Source organism: Aspergillus viridinutans (genome assembly GCF_018404265.1).
Source record: "Aspergillus viridinutans IFM 47045 DNA, scaffold_6, whole genome shotgun sequence".
In the NCBI taxonomy this organism is placed as follows: domain Eukaryota; kingdom Fungi; phylum Ascomycota; class Eurotiomycetes; order Eurotiales; family Aspergillaceae; genus Aspergillus; species Aspergillus viridinutans.
Genome location: NW_025091222.1, coordinates 1,022,719 through 1,038,624, shown reverse-complemented (window position 1 = coordinate 1,038,624; position 15,906 = coordinate 1,022,719). Strand labels below are relative to the sequence as shown.

The 15,906-nt window shown below is 49.7% G+C and overlaps 6 protein-coding genes across 6 annotated transcripts; 2 read left to right on the top strand and 4 right to left on the bottom strand.

The window, feature by feature from the left end:
- Positions 1 to 556: 556 nt before the first annotated feature.
- On the bottom strand, positions 557 to 1,075 carry gisB (putative zinc knuckle nucleic acid binding protein; the record flags this gene model as incomplete). The annotated part of the gene is made up of 1 exon (XM_043271352.1): positions 557 to 1,075. One exon carries the CDS (start codon positions 1,073 to 1,075, stop codon positions 557 to 559), a length of 519 nt encoding a protein of 172 aa, XP_043127287.1.
- A 1,864-nt stretch (positions 1,076 to 2,939) lies between these two features.
- Aspvir_008175 (UDP-N-acetylglucosamine diphosphorylase) lies at positions 2,940 to 4,609 on the bottom strand (the record flags this gene model as incomplete). The annotated part of the gene is made up of 3 exons (XM_043271351.1): positions 2,940 to 3,011; positions 3,087 to 3,821; positions 3,887 to 4,609. 3 exons carry the CDS (start codon positions 4,607 to 4,609, stop codon positions 2,940 to 2,942), a joined length of 1,530 nt encoding a protein of 509 aa, XP_043127286.1.
- Positions 4,610 to 5,288: 679 nt separating this feature from the next.
- Aspvir_008174 (peptidyl-prolyl cis-trans isomerase cyp6) lies at positions 5,289 to 6,911 on the bottom strand (the record flags this gene model as incomplete). The annotated part of the gene is made up of 4 exons (XM_043271350.1): positions 5,289 to 5,699; positions 5,758 to 5,954; positions 6,010 to 6,710; positions 6,832 to 6,911. 4 exons carry the CDS (start codon positions 6,909 to 6,911, stop codon positions 5,289 to 5,291), a joined length of 1,389 nt encoding a protein of 462 aa, XP_043127285.1.
- Positions 6,912 to 10,633: 3,722 nt separating this feature from the next.
- Positions 10,634 to 11,728, top strand: Aspvir_008173 (uncharacterized protein; the record flags this gene model as incomplete). Its single annotated transcript, XM_043271349.1, has 1 exon — positions 10,634 to 11,728. The coding sequence occupies one exon, from the start codon at positions 10,634 to 10,636 to the stop codon at positions 11,726 to 11,728; it is 1,095 nt and encodes a 364-aa protein (XP_043127284.1).
- A 1,255-nt stretch (positions 11,729 to 12,983) lies between these two features.
- On the bottom strand, positions 12,984 to 13,796 carry Aspvir_008172 (40S ribosomal protein eS24; the record flags this gene model as incomplete). Its single annotated transcript, XM_043271348.1, has 3 exons — positions 12,984 to 13,060; positions 13,180 to 13,427; positions 13,720 to 13,796. 3 exons carry the CDS (start codon positions 13,794 to 13,796, stop codon positions 12,984 to 12,986), a joined length of 402 nt encoding a protein of 133 aa, XP_043127283.1.
- A 331-nt stretch (positions 13,797 to 14,127) lies between these two features.
- Positions 14,128 to 15,592, top strand: Aspvir_008171 (protein-lysine N-methyltransferase; the record flags this gene model as incomplete). The annotated part of the gene is made up of 4 exons (XM_043271347.1): positions 14,128 to 14,412; positions 14,555 to 15,151; positions 15,273 to 15,408; positions 15,468 to 15,592. 4 exons carry the CDS (start codon positions 14,128 to 14,130, stop codon positions 15,590 to 15,592), a joined length of 1,143 nt encoding a protein of 380 aa, XP_043127282.1.
- Positions 15,593 to 15,906: the final 314 nt, after the last annotated feature.

Here is a 15,906-nt window from a genome sequence, read left to right as displayed (position 1 = left end):
TTTTCTTCTTTCGGCTATCCATCTGGATAAGCATAAGAGAGGCAGTAAGTACGAGCAGATGAGGTCGCCACACCGCGCCAGGGACCTTGTCTTTCACAATCTTCAGCACATTAAAAATCGTCCGTACCATCTTGTCAACCCTTCTTATACATATCAACACGCTCACTCCGGTCCACCAATGTCTCTCCGGCGCTCAATTACCTTTCGCCTCGCCTCGTCTCCTTCTTTCCTTGCCGCACCATATGATTCAAATGAGAAAGATACCCGTGGAGAACAATAGACGCCAATCATGAGAATCTTGAGCCATGCGTAGGATCCAAGTCGTCAGGAACCTAGGGACATCGTGAAACTTTTGTTCGTCGTATACATAATAGTGATAAAAAAGGCCGGTGCTGAGAAACCTGAAATCGGGGGCATAATATATGCAATGGAAGAAACGTGAGAGGAAAAGAAAGGAGATATCAAGACCGAGTTCCGCAAAACCCTAATACAAAAAGGAGGAGTAAAAATGGGATTCCCTTACAGCGGGATTCGTAGACGAGATAAAGGTGTTCGTTTAAGCGACAGCGGCGGTGGGAGCAGGGGCCGGAACAGGTGCAGCTTCGGCGCTGACCTCAGCGGCGGCAGTGGCAGCGGCAGGAGCGGGGGCAGCGGCAGCAGGAGCAGTAGCCGACTCAGCAGGCTGCTGGTTAGCAGCCTCGTTGTTAGGGCAATCGCGAGAGATGTGGCCGGCCTGAGAGCACTTGTAGCAGACCTTGCCAGTAGAGCTCAGGGGACCGCCGTTGGGGGCGGTGCAGTCACGGGAGATGTGACCCTTCAGAGTGTCAGCTACCGCCTTGATCAAAGAGACCATGCATGTGAGAGCACTTACAAGCTTGCCGCAAGCATAGCACTTCATAGCGTGAGCTTGGCAGTCACGAGCGAAGTGGTTGGGACCACCACACTTGTAGCAAGTAGCGGCACGAGGGTAACCACCATATCCACCGCGGAATCCACCGTTAAATCCCCCGCGAGGAGCACCGACACCACGACCGGCACCAGAAGCAGGAGCGGGGCAGTTGCGCTGGAGCACCATCTAAATCAGCCGAATTCAAAAGGTAGAAGAGAGAGAGTATGGCCGACAGCGACGTACAGCGAGATGGCCGGGTTGGTTGCAGTTGTAGCAGCGGCCGTTAGCTCCACCGTTGAGACGCAAAGTAGGACAATCGGCCTGAACGTGGCCTAGCCCCTGGCAGTTGTAGCACTGCTTAGCTATTATCGATGAGTCAACATCCTTGCGCTTTCCAAAGCCTGAGATTGGACGATCTTACTCTCGGTAGTACGAGGACGCGGGCAGCTGCTGGACTCATGTCCTATGGTTTGGGGTCAGACATATGGTTCGGGGGCAGGTAGCACGCAAGGTACATACCAGGTTGCTTGCCTAATTGACAGGGATTGACACATTAGCAAGGTATTCTGAAATACGCCCTCCTTAATTCAAACCACTTACAGTTGTAGCAGAGACGCTCGGACGAGGAGCAGACCTCTACGTCAGTCAGCGACAGTCGTCCTAGTCCAAAATTCTTCCCTCCGGCTTTGCACTAACCAGCGTAGTGACCGATGTTGCCACACTTGTAGCAGGCACGACGAGACAGCAACATCTTTCCGGTAGTTTAAGCTATATAATGAATCTTCCGTCAGCTCCGCTGATGCCACTTGCAGAAACCCCACTGCTGAAGGCCTCTGTTGCGCATTGATGGTGTCCGATGTATGATGCATAGCATTTCGAAGCTTCGGAGGCAATATCAAACTTTATTGTAATAACAAAGTGCAGTGTATGCTGTCGGGACCGACTCATCGTTGTCCAATCTCTCAATATGGGATTGGCAAGTCAACGACAATGCGACACTATCTCCGAAGGGAACATAGCAGCGACGAGCCAGTCCACACACACGCCAAACAAGGACCGGGTCGCGGAAGACGATTTATCTAATAGACTCACTCTTCAGAAACCAAAAGTCTTCAATCTCCTTCTCAATAGGTCTATTTGGCTGTCAGCTTGAGAACCTTGGAGGATGCGCAGCGCTTCCAACAGCCCACTATTCCCTCGACTCAAAAAAAGTGGGCTGACAAAGAAAAAGCGACCAACACCGAATGAGAGACACACAAAAAAAGGTTTAACTCACAATGCAGCTCAAAATGAACCCTCACAGCACTCCAATCCCTCCAAACCACAAGAGGAACGAAAAGAAAGATGGAAAGAACCTTATATTCCCTGATAATGCACAAGGAGAGGTAAAAAAGGATAGTTATTGAATTGAATCAAGCGATTTAGCCAAGCAAGACAGCGACCATGCTCTTTTCGCAGGGCTTTTTCTTCTCAGGGCAAAACATGAAAATCTAGCTCCCGGGCTTTTCCGTATTGCGTAAGGTTGCAAACCCCCCGGATTGCGCACGGCCTGAGGCACACGTTCCTGATGCTCTGCCTAGCTAACGCGAGATAGAGCTTCTCTGCGCTTTTATATGGAGAAGCACTAGTATATATTTTGGTTTGTCTTATATTAATATTGAGAGGAATACCTCGCGGATACGTCTGTCAGAGTAAAGTAACTGCTTGTATTTATTTTCGGCTAAGGATTCTGAGATTACACAACTGCTGCTACTGACAAGCAGCTGCTGTTAGCGGATGTACTCCATTCCTGGGAGATTAATCGTGATGCAAAGTAGACTAGGGATATTCTCATAATGCAACCTTTGAACCGGCTAATGGAAACTGGAAAGGGATGCAAATCTCTAGGTAGGAGGCTCCTCAGCTGCCGTCAGTGATCCAGCATACCGGATAGCGTGACCCGCATATGAGCGAGAGGCTTCGGTTCTGTATATGACATACTGATACAAATGACGAAGATATACCTATCAATAACCTGACAGGAAATGATAACAAGAACATCATGGCTCTTTTATTCTTCTTTTTCAATGAAGGCTGGTGCTTTGATCTCGCGCCCTCTCAGGAATTCAAGACCCTCTCCGCCCTATAGAAATTTGCCCTAATCAGCGCAAGGATTCTTCAAAGTGACCGGAAATGAAGGGGGAAGGGAGGAACTTACATAGCTGATCAATGGAGACACTTCAACACCAACGGCATCGCCCTCAGTAATGACAGCACCTCCCGCCTTCTCAATCCAGCGCTGTCCCTGGCTCATAATATCCCGCTTGCTGGTGTCGGGGTCATCCTCACCAGTGCCTTTCGCGTTCTTCAATGGCGAAAACTCATCCTCACGACGAACCTCGATGCAAGCGAACTTTTCCAAGGGAGTCATGGGGAAGACATCGAAGACAAACTGCTCCAGCTTGATACCATTGGGCTTCTCTGGCTTGAAGAACTCGCCAGTATCCTCCTTGATGCAAGGAATCTTCTTTCTGGCAACATGGTGAGGCAGTTTGTGGGCCCAAGTTTCGATGGATTCGAAGAATTTAAAGGAGTAGTAGTGGTTGACAATGTTAGCGGCGCGGAACTTGAGCACGTCAGGCTGTTTGGGATCCTTGGCCTCCGCCGTCTCCTTGTCGATCTCAGAGTACTCGACCACATCGGGCTTGCCGTTCTTCTGCAGGATCAGACCGACCGACTCCGTAGCATTGCGCTTCCGGACTACCTTGGTAGCGACATCAACTTGTTTCGATGCGGCAAAACCAATGAACACAGGATCCGCCACCTTGACAAGGCAGTTATCGACACAGTAGGTGTGAATATGCTCAATACCCCGCTTGCGCATATCCTCTCGCACACCGGATGTAAGAAGGGCCTGGTAGATACCACCGTTTCCATCAGGAGCAACAGCGACCTATTTTCTCCCTGTCAGAAACCAACCACCGCAGCAAAACTTTAGTATGCGACTGTGAAACGTACCTTGAACTTGCTCTCCATCAAGATCTTACCCTCATTGGAGATGCATGGCAAAACACCTTGCTCAAAGATGATGACATCGCTCTTGTTCAATCCAAAGTATTTGTGCTGTTCGAAGAACTCCTCTGTGGGCTTGCGGGTAGGTCCACTGGTCATGACATACCAAGGGATGACAGCCTCTTTGCCTGAAATCTTCTGAGCAAGTAGCTGGAGCTTAGCGATCCTCTCCGCCTGGACCTGGAAAAGCGACTTGCGACTAGGAAGCCCGATGTCGAAGCAGCCCTTCGGCGCGGAGCTTCCCAGACGGGTTCCCTGTCCACCTGCCATCAGGACGACCGCAACCTTGTTACCCGCCACAAGTTTGAGCCCCTGCTCATACCATTGTTCGATATCCTTGGGATCTGAGTCGAGAATCGATGCAGTGGCGACGTCCGGCAGAGGTTCAAGCGAAGCGGGTCCATCTTCGGCTTTGGGAGGGTTCAGAGCCTTGTCGGCGAGTTCATTAATTCGGATAGGGTCGAAGTTCGATAGCTGGTGAAAGAGCTGGGACTTTTCGACGGTTTGTAATTCACCAACGAATGCGAAGACATGTCCTTGGCCTGCATCGGTGTACTTTTGTCTAAGCTGCTGCAACTCTTCAGCGGATGGTTCACGGGGAACGTTCTCTGGATGACCATGGAATCTCTCCATGAAGTTGGAGACCGTCTCTTTGATAGCTGCGGCCATATTGATGATTTGATTAAGTCCTCAAAGGGTATCAGATGAAGGGGAATGTTGAGCAGGAGAAGTAAGGAGAGAAAGAGAAAGAGAGGGGAGGGTTTGTTTCGAGGAGTGCGGGGCGTAGTTGAAACCTGAGCTGAAGCTTGGGAAGTTCGGTCTTTAACTTCTATCGACCCCTCAGTATTTCACCGTCCGCTGACCGCCAGGAAGACGAAACCATTTGATCTCCCTGCTATTATTTTTAGCTGGCATGGCCGACCCAGTCCTACGAATGATATAAATATCAGCTCCAACTGTCTCGATTCGAGCTCCCTGAATGGCTCTTTGGACCTCTGGGTCCTCCAGGGCGGGGCAAACCATCGGCAGACCCAGTTTCACCGACTAGCGGCCAATAGACAAATAATAGGAGAAAAGAAGGTTACTAGTTCTAGTGCCACACGACGTATCTACGTATGCTTTCTAAGAAGACGAGGCCCTTAGGGGTCAAGGTACAATTCCACATCGATGAGCGAGTTAATATAGGTCGGGTCAATTGATTTGATATGAAGACTAAAATTACATTCCGCGTTACGAACAAAACTCCAGACATCAAGTGCCCTCATCAATTCTTAAGATACCAGGTTGCCCTTGATGTAGGGCGACTCGTATAGGGTTTCCAATAGTTCATCTCTTTACAAAACGGACATTAGCGACGTCGCCTTTCTCGATATCGGTCATCATCGCGACGATCATGCCGCTCGTCATTGTAGGGCCTCTCACGATTTCTATCGCGATAGGAGTCTTCTCGCCGAGGACTTCGACTGTCAGATCTACCGCGGTACCGGTTCGGGTGCGAGTCCCGTCTCGGGCTACGACTGTCTTTTCTGTCCCGATATGAGCTTCTTTTGGGACTTCGACTGTCACGTCGCTCTCGAGAAGCCGGCCGTCTTTTAGCTTCACCTTTATCGAACACCATGCCATAACCATCCCGCTCGCGGACGTTGTCAGTCGCCCGATACTGCCGCTTCTTCTCAAGCTCAGCTACGCCACCGAAGCCGCCTCTCTGGCTGCGTTTAGATATGGTAGCATTTCGCCAGCTTTCTGACAGCTTTGATACCTGTAATGTCCTTATTAGAGACCGCTGTTCAAAGAGAAGTGCTCGTAATCAGACTCACACTCTGCGAAAAATCAACATGTATACGATGATCGTCGATCAGAACTCCTTGCATCTTGAAGTAAGCCTGTTCACAATCCTTCTGATTTTCGAACTCGATAAAAGCATACTGTAGACTGTCACCGGTTCGTTTATCTCGGATGACTTCGCAAGACAGAATCGGCCCGAACCGACTGAAGATCAGTTGAAGATCCTCATCTGAACTCACAGTTAGCGGCAACCCATTCTGCAAAAATGTGGGAAAGACAAATACCTTGAGTAACAGGGTTCAGCTTGCAAACGAAGAGCACATTCTCTGGAGGCTTGACCTCTGCGAATGGAAGATCACCAACCATTTCCAGCGTCAATGCTTGCGCTCTTGCCTCGCGCTCTCGCCGCAGCTTTTCCATCGCCTCCTCATCCATGTTGTCATCCAGAGCCTCATCATCAGCAATCCTTACAGTCGCTAGTTGTGCTTTTGAAGGCAGAGGACTTTCAGCTGGCACCACTAAGCCAGGAGGATCATCGTAAGGGTCATCGAGGATGACTGTATGGCGGATACGGATATCTTTCAGCGGGCGACCTCGGTCGTCAATAAAGGCTCCGTTGATCTTTTCAAGCACATCGAAGCCCTCCACAACTTTCCCGAAGATCGCTGCTTTCCCATCCAGATAGTCGAGGTTGTCCCCAAGCGTGACTATGAATTGACTGGCAGCGAGGCGCTCGTCGGGATCGTGCGAGGAAGGCACTGTTGCCATACTGACAGTTCCGCGCTCGGTGTGTTTCAGCTTCGGCGACAGCTTCAAGGGAAATGTTCTCTTGACGGGCCTTTCCAACAAGCCCCATATCGACGACCCGCCATCGCTCTCCGGGGAATCGGGACCGAGAGGGTCACCAGTCTGGAAGGTGAAATTTTTCTGAACGCTATGAACTGGCGAGAAATTGTAATATTTGACTTTGCATAGCTTCAGGAAGCTATATCGGCAGAAAATGGATTGCTTAGTTTCTAGTTCAGCCACTCGACATTGTAACAAGTAACAGGCACAGACCAAGGAAATCACCGCAAACAAGGAATGGGAGTGTTGGGACGACCTACTTTTCACACGCCTTAGGAGACTCATCAACCAGAAGGTCAATGACAATATCGCCAAGAGACGTCTCCAAAAGTACGCTCATGATGTTCTACTAGCGACTGCAGTCGATGTCGCAAAGATCGACGATGCGCTCGCTCGCTCGGCAGGTAGCTGGAAAAGGAAACGGTGTAGAAGATTCGTACGAAAACCAGATAGAACTGACAAGGATATGGTTGATAGCTGGCGCAGATGAATAAGTTAAAGGCTGAAGTATCAAAGTCGGTGTGGGAGAGCGACTGAAAATAGAGACGGGTAGGTAGAATGAGTGACGAGTTGGAGGTGATTTGCAGGGCGCGTGTGAAGCTAAGGTGAGGTGACTTTCGCGGCCGACCCGCCCCCGAAGAAAGTCAATCCATACCACATACCTTGCGCCGATCCCTCAAGCTACTGTCCATCTACCACACACCACACATTAATGTCTATCACCCGGGGATGGGACCTTGTCGCCATTTGGCGATCATTGTAGCAATCCTAGTTCTTCACGATCGATGAGAGGTCGATGGAGGCTTTGACTGTCATACACGCCATGGGAACGAATCCTCTCTCCCCGTCAATAAGGATCGACCGTTTCGAGGTGCTTGCACATTCGGAGGCCCCATCCGGTGCCTTCTTGTGTAACCCATTCCCTATCTGAATCGGCGGCATATCATCGAGGGTTCCCCGCTGGACGGGAAAGTCCTCGGATATTCAGATTAACTTGCTGGTCAGAGACAGTCACTGTTTGCTGCTGCAACTAATTCAGTACTGTCAATCCAGATGGCTTGGAGACGCAGTCGTTTGGCTCCAACCGGGGTTATTCATTGACAGGAAATCTAGTTAGAAATGACACCCCAATCCTATGATGGAATTGTCATTATTCTTCAGGTTACAATCTCTAAAGCCAATGCTGAAGTACCACTCTGCTCTGCTTCTTTGCGGTGCGAGTTTCACAGCAGAGGCGTTGAAAAAGAAGGAATGACAGCGGGATGGCCTGTAGTACTAGATCCTACAGCGTCAACGAGTCGCTCCCTGAAATAGGAAAAGCAGCAATGGCAGGATGCTCGTTTTCAAAAAGCACGTGGATGTTGCTGGACCTACTCCTACTTTTGGACAGGCTGTGACTAATTTTTGAGAGCGGAACAAAGGAGCTATGAAGAAGTTTCACTAACTTCTGTCATCTTGTGGCTGGTCCCAATCCCAACAGCGGTCAATTTTGACCTGATTTTCTACAGGAGACAATGCACAAGCTTTTCGCATTTTCCATTTGATTCTAATTCTAACGTCCTGAAATGAAGTCACTTTACCCGACCACGTCGCATTGGCGAATGAACTGCCGGTGCAGCATCTGCAAGCCGAACCTACTTGAGCATGGTTCTGTTCGGTCAATCGGATTGAAGGAAAGAAAACACTAAATAAAAGCAAGCCAGGGCAAACATTCTGTTGTTGGAGGCTGAATCCCAAAATGGCAATCAAGACTATTGGCTTTTTGAGAAGTGGTCTATTGGGACTTTTGCTATACTAACATGATCTCAGGTTGAGACAGTTCCAGTTAAGGGATGGATTGCACTGCAAAACTCTGTGCATGTGGGTTGCCAGCCAGGTATTAGCAGGCTGTGCCAGTCTGAGAAGATACCGTCTTCCATGAACCCCTGAACTTCGTGCATACTAAATTGTCCCGTGGCCCCACGCCCCTGCTATTTTCTTGTTTGACCAGAAGCCCAGTTTTGCATAATCATTTTGTGATTTGTTATTGTGTTCTGGATTCTCTGGCGGTCTAAGAACCCTGTCCCCTCTTTCTTGTTTCCTTTGACTCCGTTTCTTGATTTCGACCTGTCCAGTGTTCGAGAAGGACTTGCAGACATAAGGGGACTACTCAGCCACTGCTAGGTAATCATACAGTGCCACTGATTTGGAAATCATGCCAAGTCTGCCTTTCCTGCCAAGTGTCGCTTCCTGATCCATTCAGTCATGGTCTTGAGCTCCTATTAGCCTTGTGCGGCTCGATCATGTTGATGCATGCCTCAGCATTGGTCCGAACCAAGCTGCGTGTCTAGGAATCGAGCTATCCGAGACATCAAACTGAGCTCCTTAAGACTATGCGTTTGCGTGTAGCGCGAGTCTGTAAGGCAACCATTTCCACATCTGCAAAGACATTCATATCCGTTCAAGTGAATGCTCGCGACTGCAGCCATTCTTGACACTTGACTCAGATTAGACACTGATGTCAAAAGTACTGGCAGAGTTTTGACCTCCTAGAATATGTTTGTTTGATGCTAATGACTGGCAAAGCCTGGCCAATAGGCTTTCCAACCAGCAACTATCTCAACGGGCAAACATGCTTCTTTATTCTTTCTTCCAGCTCGGGAGACTAGATAGATACTGCTCTTTGGAGTTCATGCCATCGTAATCCGCGGCTGTCCGCTCTGCAACAACCTGAGTGCTCATCTTGATTTGGCATATCACTTTATATGCGCTTGGAGAGAGGAAGTACATAGTCTTCCTGAGACAAGGCTCCTGGAGGTGAAGACTACGGTGGAGCTTCTTGTTCTTTGTTGGTGGCAATTGATTGGGGATCTTGGGCAGAGAGCTCCAAGTCCTCCAGCCCAGAGTACTAGGGCCTTCTGTGGTTACCATCAGGTCATGTTCGTCTCGTGCAACGTTACTCTGTGAAACAGAACCTCTAAAACGCCTTTGATTCTGTCTGTCTGGTCTTCTATCAGCGACCTTCTGGGGAGTCCAATCTACTTGACGTTAGTAAATGCAACACGGGACAATGCATATGCTCTCCTGGTACAACAAAAGACTGAAGATTCAGGTATCAAACTGACCATCCTCCTGGCCTAGACACTGAGAACACTTGAGGTAAGCTTATGACTGATCTATACTTCCCCTTCGAATGGTCCAGTCAGAAGGTGTGGGAATAAGAGCCCAAGATATTTTTTTTGTTCGAAAAAAAGAAAAAGAAAAAAGAAGGAAACCCCCGACATTCATACAAATTATGGCCCACACATTGACTTAAATCAGACCTTGATTCCGATTGATGGACACCCCCCCCTCTCATCTTTCCCCGGTCCCTTTTCCAGTTTCTACCTGAGGCAGACGGAACATGCTGGACACAATCATCCCTAATTCAAAGACCTCCAAGTTCCCAGCTAACTTTTGAGAGAAGCCGTTCCGACCCCCCTCGGACCTGACTTGACTTGAATGTGTGAGTCTCAGACTCAGGAACAATCCAACACTAATCGGTGAAGTCATGGCCCATCCTTACTACCCCTCTGGGGATGAGGTTGGTCTCGATCAGCAATCCAGACATGAGGCTCATTCAATATCACCATCAACTGGACCCGATGGCCAACAGGAGATGGTGGAGAGAGGCACGAGTTCCGTGAGTCCTGCTCTAGAGATCGACGGCAGAAGTCGGAACTCTACCAGGCGCCGTATCCAAGTCGCAGTAAGTAGCGTATAATTTTGGTAGCCTTTGAACAGAAAGAGGAAAACATTTCCTGACACTCGCAGTGCAATCGATGTCGCAAAAGGAAGATCAAATGCAGCGGGGATATTGGTGACGGACAAGGATGTTCGAACTGCCGGGCCTCTGGCAATACGAATTGCCAGTTCTTAAGGGTAAGATAACACTAGCCTACCTGAGGGATAGGTTCTCACCGAGATTGGCGAGCTGATAATTGCAAGGTCAATTCATCAATGCTCCAGACGAAAGATTCCGGGTGGCAGCCTGCGCTAAATGCTAGGGTTTCTTCCCCCCAAAGACTAGGAGTTTATGCACATATGGTCCAAAAGTCTGGACTAGTATCAACGAACTCCCTCGGTGTGCGGCTTGGGTCCTTCTCACGGCCATCTGGTTACGATCTAGGGACCTTCAACCCTCAGCATCCACCTAGTCGACAGCCTTTCAGTCTTGATCATACGGCGAACTTCGAGAATGAGCCGACTGCATACAATCCTCAGTCATCATACATGTTCCCCAGCTCGCACCAAGGTATTCTGCCTGACTATTGCGGCCTTGCATGGAACACCAAGGCATGGAATTCTAACGTCCAGGTCAACAACGCCCAGAGCGGAGCAGCATTTCCTACCCAAGATGCAGAGAACACCTTTACCTCATCCTCATATCCCTTCTTGTTCTCAGGTCAAGAAACTCAATCGACTGACGTTCCAATGACATGCATGCCGTCAGATGGACAAGACGCCGATCGGACATTACCAAAAGCATCCGGCCGCAGCCAGCTCCAGATGGGTATGTTTTCTCCAAGCGCGACTCCTGAAGCCATGTCAGGATTGCTGTTATCCCCGGAATATAGATATGGACATCATCTAGCCACAAGAGCCTCCATGTCGAGTAGTGGCCTTCCGAGCATGCAGCTTAGCTCGAACGGGAACTTTGGTGGTAACTCCCTGAATCAGACAAGGAAGGCGAGTCAGTCAAGTGCACCGGACATAATGTTCGATTATCTGCCCATTACATCGGTCGGAACGCCCTCACACCTTGGCCCCTCTACTGGTACAGCACTCAATACGTTCGAGACGCTTGATTCAACCGATGGCTTCCGAGCGAGCACCCAAGGCCGACCAACAAGATCATTTTCCCGGGACAACGGACGTTTCGTATCTATGATGGGCTGTGGCCCAGATACCTACGGATATAGCAGCAGTGAAAAGAGCAAGAACCGGTCTGAGACGGGTGATACCGGATCCACGGCCACCCTGATGAACGGTCTTCCCTACACGCGCCCGAGGCATGCGGATACTCATAGCACCATACCATTCGATCTCCTCGCGACCGAGGTCTTACCCGAATATCGGGCATCGGCCGAGCTGCAGCGAACATCCGTCTCAGCTTTGAGTAACCCGGGCGGATTCTAAGTAGGTCGTGTCTCTAATTTGCAGAGCAATAAGGGACCTGTTGGGATAGGGAAGTCCTGCGCAGAAAAGGCTGGTCTCTGTTTCTCGACTCTGATGGCTGGTTTGCGATCTTCTCATTTTCTTGTTTTGATTTGTATTTCTCGCAATCTTTTCTTCCCGCCCATTTGGCGGCGATCCTAGTATCTGTCGAACCTTGCTGCGTGCGCCTGACCGTGTTTTTCTGCACTTGGACAGATCCAGATATTACACTAATATTGGAGGTTGTAGAGTATTGGTCCAGGGTGGGTGATTTTCGTGTCTACCTTTCATGCGTCTGTTGTTTGTTAGGGAACTAGCGGCCTGGGTGGCAGATTCCTTTCTTTTCTCCTCTTTCTTCTCAATCACAATGTGGCGGGAGTTTATTTTGCTCTTTTTTGAGATGTCCTTTTACCTGTTGTAATTTGTCATGTTCCATCTATAATCGGATTGATTAGCACAAAGAGTGCCTGTGGCTAGACTGCCTGATCTCCGCTAGGAATGACAATGATTGCCTACGCTTGAGCACCGAAATATGTTGTTGTATTGACGGATAAAGACCTGTCATATCCATCACGCTAGCCTGTGTATTTTAGTGGTCGATCAGGACTTCGCATATCAGTAGCTGAAGTAAGAATGATATGTATAAGAGGGTATGATTACAATGATTCCACAAGTCAGTTCATTCGATGACCAAACGTAACCAGGCGTTGAGTATTGTGCTAAATCCTAGTAGCTACGAAACATGAGACAAATACGCATTTTCTTGTGAAATAGCAGTAGCCTACGGCACAGCCAATATCTACCAGCGTCCAAAAGCAGACCGGAAACAGAGACAAGGAATAACCGGAGCAGATCTTTTGTTGCTTTTTTAAATAGTACATCGACCGAGTCCCGATGCTGGAGGCTTCTGATTTGAGTGACTTGCGGTAGGAGCTGCTGGTAAGAGAGATGATTGAAGGATGCCTGTTCTGGTTGAGAAAACCAGAGGCGATAGAGAGAGGAAGGAGGAAAGAGAGAGAAAAGAAAAAAAGAAAATGAATTTTCATCCCAGAGAATTATCCCAAATCTCGAATTTTCCCTGTCTGTATCGTCATGGTCATGATAAAGGGCGTAACAGTATGCGCCACCGAAACCACCGCTATTATCACATCCAGCAGGGTCAGCCCCTGGCCGCGTCGTCCGCCCCCATATCCGAGTCCACCTCCAACTCCTTTCACCAGGATCAAGCCGAATACATTTAGTCCTTGTTCTTCTTGGGTCCCTTGGTCTTGGCGGTACCGCGGAACTTCTTGGAACGGTTCTTCCGTTGCTTGCCTATAAAGTGGGAAGAGAGATTAGCGATGCTAGACTGAGTAACCCCCGGAGATATGAAAGGCATGTATGCATGTCTGATTCAATCTCGAGGGTGCGAGTGGGCGGTGGCTCAAACGTACGCTGCTGTCTGCTGGCCTTCTCGATCTTAGTAGCGGCACCGACGCGGACCAGGCGGTAGTGAGGCTCGAACTTCTTCAGGGCCTCGTGGGAGTCGTAGACGAGGGCGAAGCCAGTGCTCTTGCCACCACCGTACTGAGTGCGGAAACCAAAGACGGAGACCTGGTCCTTGTTGGCCTTGTACAGCTCGGCGAGCTTCTCGCGGAGCTCGTCCTTGGAGACATTAGCACGGTTGGGGTGGAGAACGTCCCTGCAAGAAGTCGATGTTAGAATCATCATCAAACTGATCATCACCATCACGACAATGAATGTCCTTTGCATCTGTGCTTTGAGAATTTCCAGGTCCTTCCTCCATGATAGTATTCCAAGGTGATAAATGAACTGATTATCTCCATTGTCATCGCCATTTGTTGCCTTCCATCTTTTGCCGTTCCGCGTGTTCCACACTCAAAATCACTTTCAAAAAAAAAAAAATCTTGACCAGAAGGGACCCTCTCCCTGGAAATTCTCAAGCGCGTGATAGGAAGAAAAGGGCTCCTTACACGACCATCTGCTTTCTGGCGAGCAGGGGGTTGCGGATGAACTTGCGAGTCCGCAGGGTAACGGGAGTGTCGGCCATGATTGCGGTGAGTGGGATTGACGAGAAAGTTGAATCACCAGCGGCGAGAATCTGCGAGCGAGAAAAGGAGCAGAAACTCGACAGGGACGAGAGGTTTGGGGGGATTGTCGAAGTCGCTGCTGTCGTTGCCGGGTTTCTCGAAATGCGATTCAATTTTGCTTCCGTTTCGTTGTGCAGTTCCAGCTGTGGGCTCGGCTAGGGCACCCGCTAGCCCGTTGCGGTTTAGCGTGCACCTGACCCGACTGGACCATACATTTTGTATTATTAGGTATCCCTCCATACTTATTTAAGCAGTGTACCTCTGGTATAAGAAGATATCGTGCAGGGCAATATGTCCCTTGTATCATCCTCGATCGAGGATGACGGTGACGGTCAGAATGATAAATGCGTCTCCATTGACAAACTGGTCGCGCAATATTTTCAGCAGGTCGAACCCCACCTGCTAGAATTCCCCGATGGCAGGACCATGATCAAATCTGTCACTCAGTCAGCCCTCTACGAACGAATGTTCAACGAGGCGGCGTTGTGGCCGATTCCTCCGGTGAACTACCGGGCTCGTGTTCTAAAGATTATTTTGTCTATACTGGAAGAGTCCATTTCGGATCCTGAGGAGGATGTATGAAAACCCTCTGTACCACGTTACGTTGAGTAGCCCCGGCTTACACAGCCCTTTGTATGCAATAATCCTGAAATCGACTACCAGTAGACATATCCTTTCATACAATCATGCTCGCATTCTAACATCTCTCTTCTTCTAGGAGATCTCAGATGATCTCATGGAATGCTGGAGCACGCTCGTGACCCAACCAAAGCCATCAGCTCTCCAACAAGCCCAGCAACTGGCCTATGTCAAATACACAGGCCCAGTCCCAGCCTCAGATGCAGATGCAGATGGAGCCCCGTCAGAAGAACACAGGAGCAACCGCACAATCATCACCTCCGAATCACGCGGTCTGATCCTCTCCGCAGGAACAACAGGCTTCCGCACCTGGGAAGCAGCCCTGCATCTCGGCTCATTCCTCTCCACGCCCGCCGGGCAGGCCCTCGTGCGCGGGAACCGGGTCATCGAGCTCGGCGCCGGCACAGGCTTCCTATCCATGTTCTGCGCGAAACATCTCGGCGTGCAGAGCGTGGTCGCCACGGACCGCGAGCCGGCCCTCATCGAGAATATCCGCGATTGTATGCGGCGGAATGAGCTCGACCCTGCTGTCTTTCATTCTGCCATTTGGGAGTGGGGGACACCCTTGTCTTTGACTCAGTCTGAGCCGGAGGAGGGCGAGGGCGACGCTGCACAGACTGCCGCGGTGTCAGGCAACGGCGATCTGGCCTTTGACGTTGCACTCGGTGCTGACCTGGTAAGTGCACATGACCACGATCACGATCATTCTTTGGCCCGTGGCCTGGGATCAGTACCTCGCATTACAGGCACGGAGAATACAAGGCATCGTGCAACCCGAGCCAACTAACAAAGAAAAGATCTACGATGTCGACCTTGTCCCCCTCCTCCTATCCACCCTGCGCGACCTCTTCGAAAACTACCACCTCCGGGAATTCATCATATCCGCGACGCTCCGGAACCAGGATACCTTCCAGACGTTCCTGAATGCCTGTGGTGAGTGCCTCGATCCAAACCAACTGATGCAGGTTTCCCTTCTAAAGGTTTTTGCGCAGAAACGAACGATTTCCAGGTGGAATGCATGCCGTATCAGTCTGCCCCTGCGGAGAGGCAGACGGGTTTCTTCCATTCGACTAGTATTCCTATTCGTACGTATCGGATATCGAGGCGTAGGGTATGACACGCTGTCGCATTGGGTGGTAGACGATTCACATGATTAATGATGATATCTCTGGTGACGCAGTCACGAATACAATATCTACGCTGTCGTCAAAATGTATCTTATGACTGCTGGCCTCTAAGACGAGAACAGGCATGTGCCTTGTGGCAAACTCCATTTCTCCGTCAATAGGTGATTACAACCTGGTAGACCGGTTCGAAATAAGGTCATGAATTGTGGCAGGTAGCTAAGCATACGCCATGAGCCGAACGAAACATAAGAAATGGGCAGCTGTAGGGGTATCATATAGACCGTCAAAAAAGGTAAGGAAAATG